The sequence below is a fragment of the Pseudochaenichthys georgianus genome, chromosome 21 (genome assembly GCF_902827115.2).
Source record: "Pseudochaenichthys georgianus chromosome 21, fPseGeo1.2, whole genome shotgun sequence".
NCBI lineage: Eukaryota > Metazoa > Chordata > Actinopteri > Perciformes > Channichthyidae > Pseudochaenichthys > Pseudochaenichthys georgianus.
In genome coordinates, this window is record NC_047523.1 from 1,956,457 (window position 1) to 1,969,399 (window position 12,943).

General features: G+C 49.7%; 1 protein-coding gene across 1 annotated transcript in view; it reads left to right on the forward strand.

Moving 5' to 3' along the window:
* hecw2a (HECT, C2 and WW domain containing E3 ubiquitin protein ligase 2a) overlaps positions 1–10,039 on the forward strand; it is an 85,742-nt gene extending 75,703 nt beyond the window's left edge. Inside the window, exons 25-29 of the mRNA XM_034110323.2 lie at positions 235–400; positions 4,349–4,463; positions 5,603–5,688; positions 6,420–6,532; positions 9,651–10,039. Coding sequence (XP_033966214.1) covers positions 235–400; positions 4,349–4,463; positions 5,603–5,688; positions 6,420–6,532; positions 9,651–9,762 — 592 coding nt within the window. The 3' untranslated portion in view covers positions 9,763–10,039. The remainder of the gene's footprint in view (positions 1–234; positions 401–4,348; positions 4,464–5,602; positions 5,689–6,419; positions 6,533–9,650) is intronic.
* The last annotated feature ends 2,904 nt before the right edge of the window (positions 10,040–12,943 follow it).

Below are 12,943 nucleotides of genomic sequence, written 5' to 3' on the forward strand. Positions count from 1 at the left end.
GTGGGTGTGGTGTGTGTGTGTGTGTGTGTGGTGTGTGTGTGTGTGTGTGTGTGTGTGTGTGTGTGTGTGTGTGTGTGTGTGTGTGTGTGTGTGTGTGTGTGTGTGTGTGTGTGTGTGTGTGTGTGTGTGTGTGTGTGGTGTGTGTGTGTGTGTGTGTGTGTGTGTGTGTGCGCGTGTGTGTGTGTGTGTGTGTGCCAGCTGCCTGCTGAAAACACATCTGCATTGAGACTGAAGTGAGCATGTGCTTGTGCAGATCACAGAGAGAGAGCTGAAGCCGGGCGGGGCGGGGATCCCCGTGTCGGAGAAGAACAAGAAGGAGTACATCGAGCGGATGGTGAAGTGGCGCATCGAGCGGGGGGTGGCCCAGCAGACGGAGAGCCTGGTCCGAGGCTTCTATGAGGTACAGCTCTGCATCTCAGTGTTTCAGGTGAAGAGGCTCTGGTCTCATGCAGAGGGCCGTTGGTAGGACGTTCCTCTCTGGAGCACATGATGACCGACCCGTGAGAAGGAAGCACGAGAAGACATTTGGGTCAGCTGTTCTTTTTCTTTTTCATTGGGCAAACTTATTTCCCCGACCTATTCATATATTTAGTTTTACTTGCGGAAATAATAATCCTCAAAAGCTACTGCCTTTAGTGAGACCTTTAGAGATGCTTCCACAGTGTACAGTGCACGTGTGGAACATCTCTCCAAGGCTTTACCTGCTGTGGGCCAGGCACACACACACAGATCCACACTCCCTCCATCGGGACTCCTGACACTCACTTCATTTAGACTCCCGGTTGGGGTGGATAAAGAACCGGGTGAGGATTGTCCAGCTTCCAGACGTAAAGATCAGACCAGAAGAAATGTCTCTCAGCGTCCACACTAACTACAGTACACTGGATGGCAGGTTGTTGATAACAGCAGTCGGTTAAAGCCCCCTCTGCTGTTTCACAGGAGAATCACAACGCACTTCCACACACTAACACATTTGTGTAGCAAATGTCCTGTGTGGTGAACTCTCTTCCCTTCCTGTAGCAGAGAGCATGTGCAGGTGCTGGGCACGGCTCGGTTCGGATGTGAGTCCGAAGGAACGTTCCTACGACGTGTTTCGTCTGTTCAAAGGGGCGTGTATTCCTCTGAGATGTGTAAAGGTCTTAGGAGCGTCAGGTGATGTGTGGCAGCTCACAGGACAACGTGAAACCACGAGCGGACCGTAATCTGGACCGCTGCTCCACTCTGATCTTCTCGTGTGTGTTCATGACTCTGGTCCAAACACAAGGCCTGTAGCTGCGGCCCGGCAGGCTGACAGAGCACAGTCTGTGAGTCACTGCCAGTTCACGCTGTAAACAAGCTGATGGAAGCCCTTGTTCCTTCACAAGGATCCTACTGCCATGTGTGTCCACTGCTAACGCTCAGATGAATGAAGTGAGTGCTCCTTGAAGGGGACCGATCATGCAAAATGCACTCTTGTACGTCTTTTATATATGAACATGTGTCCCCGGTGTGTCAGGGAACTCACCAAGTGTCAGAAAACACAACCCTCTCTCTTTTCCTCCGTACCCAAATCTCTAAAAAAGGGGCTGCAACGGATCTGATACAGACTGATACAGATTTGAACACTTTACTGACATCAGTAAAGTGGTGCTCCGCTTAGTGGTCAATTCTCCACCTATCAGGGGAATGAGAGGTTGGGCCACGGCCGGCCATTGCTGCTCGAAAGCGCTGGAGACGCTGTAGTACATATGCCAGGCCTGTAAGTGGCGCTGTAGTCTGCCACAAAAGCAGCGAAGAAGACTTCCCTTGCATGGTTGCCATGGTTGCCCTTCTGTTTATTCTCCGCTGTGGCTCTTTTTCTCCCCCCGAGGCAAGCCTTTGCGCCTCCTGCTTTAAAACAGATGAATAATGACTCTATATAATCACATGTAAGGGATAATGTGCAGCGACGGGTCATTATGGGGAAAAGAGCACCGACAGCTGATCAGGAGCCCGACGCGAGGCGGAGGGATCTGGATCGGCATGAAGGCACATTATGCAATGTGCACATTATCCCGCTTATTACACGGCCGCATTCTCGACACAGTAACGACATGACTCTCAATATTAATTTAAATGCTTTTATGGATTTAGAAAATTATTTTATTGATTTAAAAAATAGTTGTCTTGATTTAAATTGACATGCATCCGCTAAGAAAAATAGTCCGTTGTTACTGTTTGAACTAACGTAACAACGGCAGGAACTGCTTCTATAGTGTTTTTGAGGAGCTTTTTGATTACAGATTTGAAAACATCGTTGCTTGCTTTAACAGTAGCACAATTCATTATGTCAGACCTTGGAGAGTATCTATATCCCTGCCCTAATGCCAAAGTAACTGCACACTGAATACGTGTCGCCGTTTGATGTCTATGTCTGGACCGCTGCGTAAAACGGAGGGTTTCTGCCCCGTTACTTCTCTTCTTACTTCTATAAGAATAAAACACGGAGGACGGAGATCTCTTTTTCTCCCCCTCTTCTCCCCGCTGCAGCCTAGCAGCTGATCTCAGAGCACGCTCCCCTCTCCTGCAGGGAGGCGTGGTCAGCTGCAGGGGGGCGTGGTCAGCAGAAGGGGGCGTGGTCAGCAGCAGGGGGCGTGGTCAGCTGCAGCTCACAGAATCAGCCCCCTGCAAAAATAGCGCTGGAAAGAGCAGATAGAGCGAAATGAGGCATGGCTAAAATGCAGGATCTGTTTGGTATTTAGAAAAAAACCTATATTTATATACTTGATATAGGTATGGCCCTACAATATATTGTTCAAATATAGCATGATAGGTGTCCTTTAAAGGAATGGTCCACTCATTAGATAATTAATCAAAACTTCAGTATTTAGTGAAACATAATGTTTAAACCATACCCTGAAGAAATCAGCGATATTCCCCGGTAAATAATGATTTTATAGCTCTTTTTTATCAAAACCTTTATATTCCGTCTGGCCGCCGCCATTTTTGCCATTTTCAGTAGTCACGTGATGGTCGTGACGTCATCCATGCGTTCACTTTGTCAACACACGGAAACATGGTGGAGTATTTGAGTTCGGACTCGTCAGCAGAGGAAGAAGTTTTGACCAATGTGAAGAGATTGGATGGGGGAATTCAGCCATACATATCAGTATGACACTACGACACCCTCTGTCCGTAGACCCTCTGTCCTTAGACCCTCTATCCTTAGACCCTCTGTCCTTAGACCCTCTATCCTTAGACCCTCTGTCCTTAGACCCTCACATCGTACAAGGAAAAACTTCCGGAGAAAACCCACAGTTTAAAGGGAACATGGGAGAAACCTCAGGGAGAGCAACAGAGGAGGGATCCCTCTCCCAGGACGGACAGACGTGCAATAGATGCCGTGTGTAAATTGAAAAGATAATACATTTGCAACATAGGTAGTCCAAATGTTTGGAAATGCATGTGTGTATAATAGGAAGATGATATAAGATACTATATGTATGCATGTAGTACCACCCTTGCTAGCGATTCCCTCTCTAGTTTAGCATACTCAGCTTCGTTGTCCCTGGCCATAGAATCACGATGTTATGGGGCCGGAAAAAGCTGGGGGAAAATACACACTAGCCGGTACTACGCTATATGGAAAGGCCACCAAAAACTGTCCTGGCCTGGACGCTAAAGGACGTTAAAACGGGGCTAGCCGCTGCAATGGAAATGCGCTATAACATACCTTATTCTTACTCCGAGCCCTACTTCTGCTCCTCCGTCGCTTCACACTTGCAGAGGGCGATTTCTCAACTGGCCGAACTGGTGTCCTGGTCGGTGATGACACCAGAAAGACCGATGGTACTGCATCTCCATTAAGTAATGGTTGTTCATTAAATCCCATGTTATGTTTTATCATACTCTCAGAGTAGTCGTCCGGAAATTTGAAATGTTCGCTGCATACATGAGCCTGTAAATCTCTCGGTTCGGGCCGGCCACATTTCGCTAGCCACTGCCTCCGAATGTACTTCTTACGCTTACCTTTTGGCAACAGATGGAACCGAGCATTCCGTGGATTGTTCCTATCAGAATTGTGGCAATATTTCGCGATACAGTGAGGCATATTTGAAGAGAGAAACTACAGTAAATAACATGGAGATCAACGTGTCTTCGAAAACCAAACGCATGGTTTACGTCACGTCCGGAAAATGGCGGCGCCCACAGTGTTGATGTTATTTCGGTATATAATCAGTTTAAAATCACTGATAATGTCATCGGATTAAAAAAAAAAAAAAAAAGACTGGCAGAGACTGGTCTGTTTTATCGGATGATAATTATTTAAAAATGAGTGTCATGAGCATACCATTCCTTTAAGTTAACCCTGTGCTGATCTGCTGGGCAGGTGGTGGATGTGCGTCTGGTGTCCGTGTTCGATGCTAGGGAGCTGGAGCTGGTGATAGCCGGCACTGCAGAGATTGACCTGGCAGACTGGAGGAACAACACGGAGTACAGAGGAGGTATGTGGGGGGGGGGGGGGGCAAGACTTTCATGGCCCACTGACAGCAATATGAGAACACTAACAAAGTCATGAAACTCAAAAATCATCCTGAAAAAACATCATACTTGATTATAGAATGGAAACCCATTCAGTAGTATGTAAGTATTGATGTAGTACTGGTTCATATGTTATACTGCATCCTGATCCTCAAATGCAGTCCTTTAAATTATATGTAATTTGCGTAAAAAAAAGAAAAGAGTATGCATATACTATATACTGTTTAAATATAAATAATGGATATGGATATATAAACTGATATGGAAAAGTGTTAAAACCTGTATCATAGATTGCACTTATATGAGGATGGATGTTTGGGACGGCGATAAATAGGGCGTTGGCATGAATTCCCATCAGGATAGAGGGGTTAGGGTTCACGATAGAAATGAGCTGCAATTCTGGTAAACACACAACATGCTTTAGCAGGACTCTCTGAGACTCCGTTACACACATCTGTTGATTAAAAGTACCAATAGTCGCAAACTCTTCTCGTCTTAGTGGACAGCCCTCCTGAGCACAGAGTTGATGTGTGCCAGGAGGGATGCCTGGTCTAGGATTCAAGCCTGAGTCAGCACCGGCTGAACCCGTACATGGGCCGGCAGTTGCCCTTAATCAGAAGATATAAGCTAGACCTCAATATCGTACAATCAAAATAATGAATTCATATCTTTCCTGTTTATTGAAATGATAATGTCAAATGATGTATTATTGGACTCCCTGATATTATTTCTGTTGTTATTTTAACTATACAATAAAAAGTGATTATGGAGAATAAAATGAGAACCTTTCATTATATATTGAACAGCTGTACCAGGCTGGACTGGAATTGCTTTTTATTTATTGTTATTTTATTGTGGACAGCACAAGCCAGTGCCAAGCATTTAGCAGAGATCAGATTAAAGGCTTCCTCAGGCTCTGGCCCGCAGCAGGGGGGGGGGCGCAGAGTGAGAGTCTTTTAATAGAGTCATCGACTGAGGCGCACATTAAACATTAAACAGCAGAGCCCATTGACAAATCACACGGCAGAGACAGGGAGAGGAACGGGGGACAGAGGCCTTATTAGTTATTCATCTGACTCATGCATCATCTGTCTCCCCACAGGTTACCATGACAACCACATAGTGATTCGCTGGTTCTGGGCAGCTGTGGAGAGGTTCAACAACGAGCAGAGGCTGAGGCTGCTGCAGGTACCATGGGGGGGGGGTCCCGTGTGGAAGCTGGGGGGGCTGCAGGCTGCTCGGAATGTGACCAGGTTTAACTTGAGGCTGCTAGTGAGACTTGAATCTGGATTATATTATATTATATTATATTATATTATATCAGTAGAACATATGAGGCATGCAGTGTTTTCACTGAAAATGGAACATTCTCAGTTGAAACGTGAAGTGTGCAACTTCTCTGCATTAAGATGCCTTAACACAGTTAGCCCTATATCATACATGTTGTTAAATGTCTGCATCCGGTTCCAGAGCTGAAGTCCTCTGGAATGTAGCCAGGGTAGCCGTGTGCCTCACTGAACCCCCTGCAGAGGTGTCCCAGCCCCTGCAGCCCGTGTCAGTGCGGTGGCCGTCTGCTGTCTGTGGACAGCACACGTTAGGGTGTAACAGCGTTAGAGAAACACGTTGTTCATGTAAACCTGCTTGACTAGTCTCTGCCCCACTTTGAAGCACACTGTCCCGGCAGCCTCCTGAGTGACGAGGACTACATGAAGATGACCTCACATCCTCACACACTAAGCTGTCTGTGTTAGTGTTGATTGAGAGACCCCTAGTGGTAACACATGGCATAGTGTGCGTTTAGGTTAGACTGAACTCATAATACATAGAACTAATAAACAAAGTCATATCCATTCCATTCATAAACAACAACACTGTGTTGAGGACGCTCCTTTCATACTCTGTGTGACGCTGTCTTCCAGTTTGTGACAGGCACCTCCAGTATTCCCTACGAGGGCTTCGCCTCTCTGCGGGGCAGCAATGGCCCCCGCAGGTTCTGTGTGGAGAAGTGGGGGAAGATCACCTCCTTACCCAGGTACGATGTCTGATGGGATGTAGCCTTTAGGGACTGCATGGGAAGGATACACTCTACAAGAGGTGGAGGCTTCTGTATGTTTCTCATTTGTTCTTCCACACTCCACACCAGCCTTGCCTGAGCAAATTAAATATACATTTTGAGTTTTGAGTTATGTCACAGCACCCCAGTGCCAGCTTAGTGTGACGGGTAGACATGCACTGTTTCACTGATCAGTGTGAGTGTGGACACAGGGGAACCGTGGACACAGGTGAGCGTGTGGACACAGGGGAGCGTGTGGACACAGGTGAACCGTGGACACAGGTGAGCGTGTGGACACAGGTGAACCGTGGACACAGGTGAGCGTGTGGACACAGGTGAACCGTGGACACAGGTGAGCGTGTGGACACAGGGGAGCGTGTGGACACAGGTGAGCGTGTGGACACAGGGGAGCGTGTGGACACAGGTGAGCGTGTGGACACAGGGGAGCTGTGGACACAGGTGAGCGTGTGGACACAGGTGAACCGTGGACACAGGTGAGCGTGTGGACACAGGGGAGCGTGTGGACACAGGTGAGCGTGTGGACACAGGTGAACCGTGGACACAGGTGAGCGTGTGGACACAGGTGAACCGTGGACACAGGTGAGCGTGTGGACACAGGGGAGCGTGTGGACACAGGTGAGCGGGTGGACACAGGGGAGCGGGGGGACACAGGTGAGCGTGTGGACACAGGGGAGCTGTGGACACAGGTGAGCGTGTGGACACAGGTGAGCGTGTGGACACAGGTGAACCGTGGACACAGGTGAGCGTGTGGACACAGGTGAACCGTGGACACAGGTGAGCGTGTGGACACAGGGGAGCGTGTGGACACAGGTGAGCGTGTGGACACAGGGGAGCGTGTGGACACAGGTGAGCGTGTGGACACAGGGGAGCTGTGGACACAGGTGAGCGTGTGGACACAGGTGAGCGTGTGGACACAGGTGAGCTGTGGACACAGGTGAGCGTGTGGACACAGGTGAGCTGTGGACACAGGGGAGCTGTGGACACAGGTGAGCGTGTGGACACAGGTGAGCGTGTGGACACAGGGGAGCGTGTGGACACAGGTGAGCGTGTGGACACAGGGGAGCGTGTGGACACAGGTGAGCGTGTGGACACAGGTGAACCGTGGACACAGGTGAGCGTGTGGACACAGGGGAGCGTGTGGACACAGGTGAGCGTGTGGACACAGGGGAGCTGTGGACACAGGGGAGCGTGTGGACACAGGTGAGCGTGTGGACACAGGGGAGCGTGTGGACACAGGTGAGCGTGTGGACACAGGTGAGCTGTGGACACAGCTCACCTGTGTCACACCCCTGTGGACACAGGGGAGCGTGTGGACACAGGGGAGCGTGTGGACACAGGTGAGCTGTGGACACAGGTGAGCGTGTGGACACAGGGGAGCTGTGGACACAGGGGAGCTGTGGACACAGGGGAGCGTGTGGACACAGGTGAGCGTGTGGACACAGGTGAACCGTGGACACAGGTGAGCGTGTGAACACAGGTGAGCTGTGGACACAGGTGAGCGTGTGGACACAGGTGAGCGTGTGGACACAGGTGAGCTGTGGACACAGGGGAGCTGTGGACACAGGGGAGCTGTGGACACAGGTGAGCGTGTGGACACAGGTGAGCGTGTGGACACAGGGGAGCGTGTGGACACAGGTGAGCGTGTGGACACAGGTGAGCGTGTGGACACAGGGGAGCGTGTGGACACAGGTGAGCGTGTGGACACAGGGGAGCGTGTGGACACAGGTGAGCGTGTGGACACAGGTGAACCGTGGACACAGGTGAGCGTGTGAACACAGGTGAGCTGTGGACACAGGTGAGCGTGTGGACACAGGTGAGCGTGTGGACACAGGTGAGCTGTGGACACAGGGGAGCTGTGGACACAGGTGAGCGTGTGGACACAGGTGAGCGTGTGGACACAGGGGAGCGTGTGGACACAGGGGAGCGTGTGGACACAGGTGAGCGTGTGGACACAGGGGAGCGTGTGGACACAGGGGAGCGTGTGGACACAGGGGAGCGTGTGGACACAGGGGAGCGTGTGGACACAGGGGAGCGTGTGGACACAGGGGAGCGTGTGGACACAGGGGAGCGTGTGGACACAGGTGAGCGTGTGGACACAGGGGAGCGTGTGGACACAGGGGAGCGTGTGGACACAGGTGAGCGTGTGGACACAGGGGAGCGTGTGGACACAGGGGAGCGTGTGGACACAGGGGAGCGTGTGGACACAGGGGAGCGTGTGGACACAGGTGAGCGTGTGGACACAGGTGAGCGTGTGGACACAGGAGAGCGTGTGGACACAGGGGAGCGTGTGGACACAGGGGAGCGTGTGGACACAGGGGAGCGTGTGGACACAGGGGAGCGTGTGGACACAGGGGAGCGTGTGGACACAGGGGAGCGTGTGGACACAGGGGAGCGTGTGGACGACCTGTCATACTGAATACTGTGAACTGCAGAGTGAGGGACTAGTTTCTAAAGAAAAGAAAACGTATCACCTTAAGGCATTCTTACGAGTAGAATAAGCAGAAGTAGTAGTGCATTTACTAATCTTTATTATAAAATGTATTTAATTTGTGCTAAATATGTAGGCGCTACAGGTGTTTCACATCCAAAACAAAGCCATCATCGCTCTTAACACCTGACATCATGTGAATCAATGTGACGCTGTACATATATACATATATATCATTACTATTGTTATTATTATTATTATTATTATTTATTACATTACAGTGTTTTTTTTTTAGACTCTTGGAAATAATGACTGCACTTTATTCTTTATTCCTAAGTATGAATGCTGCGTGTATTTTGTTGTCTCATGTTGTGGTGTGTTTGTGTTGCTGGCGCCTGAAAGGGAGACGTGTTTGCTATGATCTCATGAACATGCATAATGACAGAAACAGTTCTATTCTATTCTCCATGAATCCTCTTCTGCTCGGCTTAGCCCCTGAAGGAGCTTTGAACAAATGGAACCTATGTTTTCTGAAATGCAATTAAAGTGACATTAATAAACATTCATAAAAGCCTGTTAACAATGGGTTGTATATATTTAAATACAGTATAATATAAGTATGTAATAGCAGTGTGTGTGTCTCCACAGGGCTCACACTTGCTTTAACCGCCTGGACCTCCCCCCGTACCCGTCCTTCTCCATGCTCTATGAGAAGCTGGTCACTGCGGTGGAGGAGACCAGCACCTTCGGGCTGGAGTGAGAGAACCATCTGGAACTCTACCTTCCTCCAGACGAGAGACAAATAAAACTAATCCTCAAATGGCAACTAACCCCCCCACCCCCTCCCCGTGGACACTCTGCTGTTGCTGTCCTGTCTCGCTCAGCACTCAGTCTCCTTGGGATCCTCCCCAGAGCTAGTGGAGAGAGGACTGCAGAGCTGCTCTGTACGGCTTCTTGTGTCATGCTCACCTTTGTTCACGAGTGCTTTATCTCTTCAGTTCATGGCCTTGGTTACTGGACTTCTAGCACCTCCTCCTCCTCCTCCTCCTCCTCCTCCTCCTCCTCCTCCTCCTCCTCCTCCTCCTCCTCCTCCTCCTCCTCCTCCCTGCACCCCAGAGACAGCTGCTGAAACCCCCTGAGCCCCCCCCCCTCCGGACCTCTAAACTGTGTCCTCTCTGCACTGAGGCTGCAGCGTTATGAACAATAATACACACACTAATCACCTTTGCACAACGATCACACACAAACATTATATTTTGTAATTGATTGTGCATACGAGCGTCTCCCCAGGATTCTTTTGTATCAGCGTGGAAAGATGTGACATTTTAGACCCTGAGCTGGATGTTGGCTGGTCCTCCATGCCCGTCTGAGAGCAGGGCATACACTAGTGTGCACACACACACACACACACACACACAGACACACACACACACACACACACACACACACACACACAGACACACACACACACACACACACACACACACACACACACACACACACACACACCACACACACACACACACACACACACACACACACACACACACACACACACACACACACACACACACACACACACACACACACACACACACACACACACACAGACACACACACACACACACACACCACACACACACACACACAACACACCACAGACACAGACACACACACACACACACACACACACACAACACACACACACACACACACACACACACACACACACACACACACACACACACACACACACACACACACACACACACACACACACACACACAGACACACACACACACACACACACACACACACACACACACACACACACACACACACACACACACACACACACACACACACACACACACACACACACACAGACACACACACACACACACACACACACACACACACACACACACACACAGACAGACAGCGTGCACAGAGCAATTGTCCTGAGACTTGGTAGAAGTGGGACTGGAGTCCCCATCCCTCTGGGTCGTTGAGCTGCCGTGAGGACGACGGTTACCTTCAATACTGCGACGTCAGAGCTCTGAGGCGAAAGGTGAAGACGCTTATCTGAGGCTCTATTTCTGCACATTCTAAACGAGGCATCCAGTGTCACACGCTCATGCATTAGCTCGGATGCTGTGGGTGCGAGTCCTCACAGCGTGACAGATGGCTCACCCCACTACACAGAAACATTACCTTCCTGTCTTTCACACGTTTATCACGAGCAATAGATCCACTTCCACACAAGGCTCACATGTGGGACAGAGTGCTGCTCACTGGCGGGTCCTCTGCCTCCTCTGAAGGTGATGAATGTACCAAATAAGACTGAATGTATTGACCTCAAGCAACTCTGTGCAGCCCCTGAAGAGGATTCGGCCTCACGGAGAGTGGAGTATGGAAGTATGGGGAAGGGTTGGAACGTGACACGGTTGCCTGAGGAGAGATGTTGGCACCGGATTACGCCTCGTCAGCTGACAGGCAGGAGCCTGGCAGCACCCAGGTGCCGTGTGGGATCTGTTTAGTGCCTCTTGGGTTTTCCTCACCGTTAAGTGACATTCCAAAGGGAACATATTTCATTTCCTTGTAAACATGTTACCAGATCCACGTGTCTCACACAGCAAAGATGGTCAGACCTAAAGGGACAGTTCATGACTAAATCAAATGTGACTTAAAGGTTCATCACAAAATCAAAACCACATGTTTTTTTCCTCTTACCTGTTGTTCTATTTTGGAATCTGGATTGTTGTGGTGCAATAACTACACAACTAGATGGCATTCAGCTGGTGGTGCTCAATGCACCACAAACACATCCACACATCTCAACACGAGTGTACGAACTCACAACCCTGTAAGCCATGAGAACACACACCTTGTTGTGAGCAGTTTGAGGTGGGAACTATCTGCTCTACTCCAAACTACATCCACCAGCTCAATCTGCACGGAGAGGTAAGAGCGGAGCCACTTGTTTGGCACCGTGAGCACCACCAGACAATATCTAGTTTTATTATGTTGGATAGAACTCACACATATTCTATTTTTCGGCCCATATTTCAAACACTTAATAACTCACAACAACACAATATTGATGTATATATAGCACTGCAGAAAAGAGACATGCACTTTGTATTTAGGGTGAACTGTCCCTCTGAGAAGCTGCGCTTTAAGTTCCTAAAACAAACACTAGGGGGCAGGAGGTGTGCGGTGATTACTACAGCATCTTTCCACTGAAGACCCGGTGTTTCCCGCCACTCTGAATCACCTGACCTGTGAAGGTGGTGTCATCAGCAACATACATGTTACACTGTTGGTACATAAGTCCATGCCAGGCAATAGTTGAAAAGCATGTGATAAAACATTTCTCTAACTCTAAAGTGCACGGCCCAAAGCCTGAGGACCACTTACTCTAACGCACTTTCTTACATGCACTCACTCTCACACACACACACACACACACACACACACACACACACACACACACACACACACACACACACACACACACACACACACACACACACACACACACACACACACACACACACACACACACACACACACTCACGCGCACACACACACACACACACACACACACACACACACACACACACACACACACTCGTTTTCTATGGGGTGCATGCAAGATACATCTACTGTACAGAGTCCTGTTGGAGCTACACCACAGGGGCTGGAATAGTGCTAGAGAGCCCCACGTTCAGTGGAGATGTGGAGGCAGACTTTAGAATCCCAGCCCCCCCCCCCCCCCCCCCTCCCAGTCCAATACTGCATGCGGGATCTCCCCAGTGAGCTCTGTGAGCTGCGCTGGGCAGAAGCCCCTAGGTGGCGTTGTGTTATAGCTCGATATTGCATGCTGAAATAGTGCAACACACTATCCTTACTAGCTTCTGTTGCATGGGGATATGGCT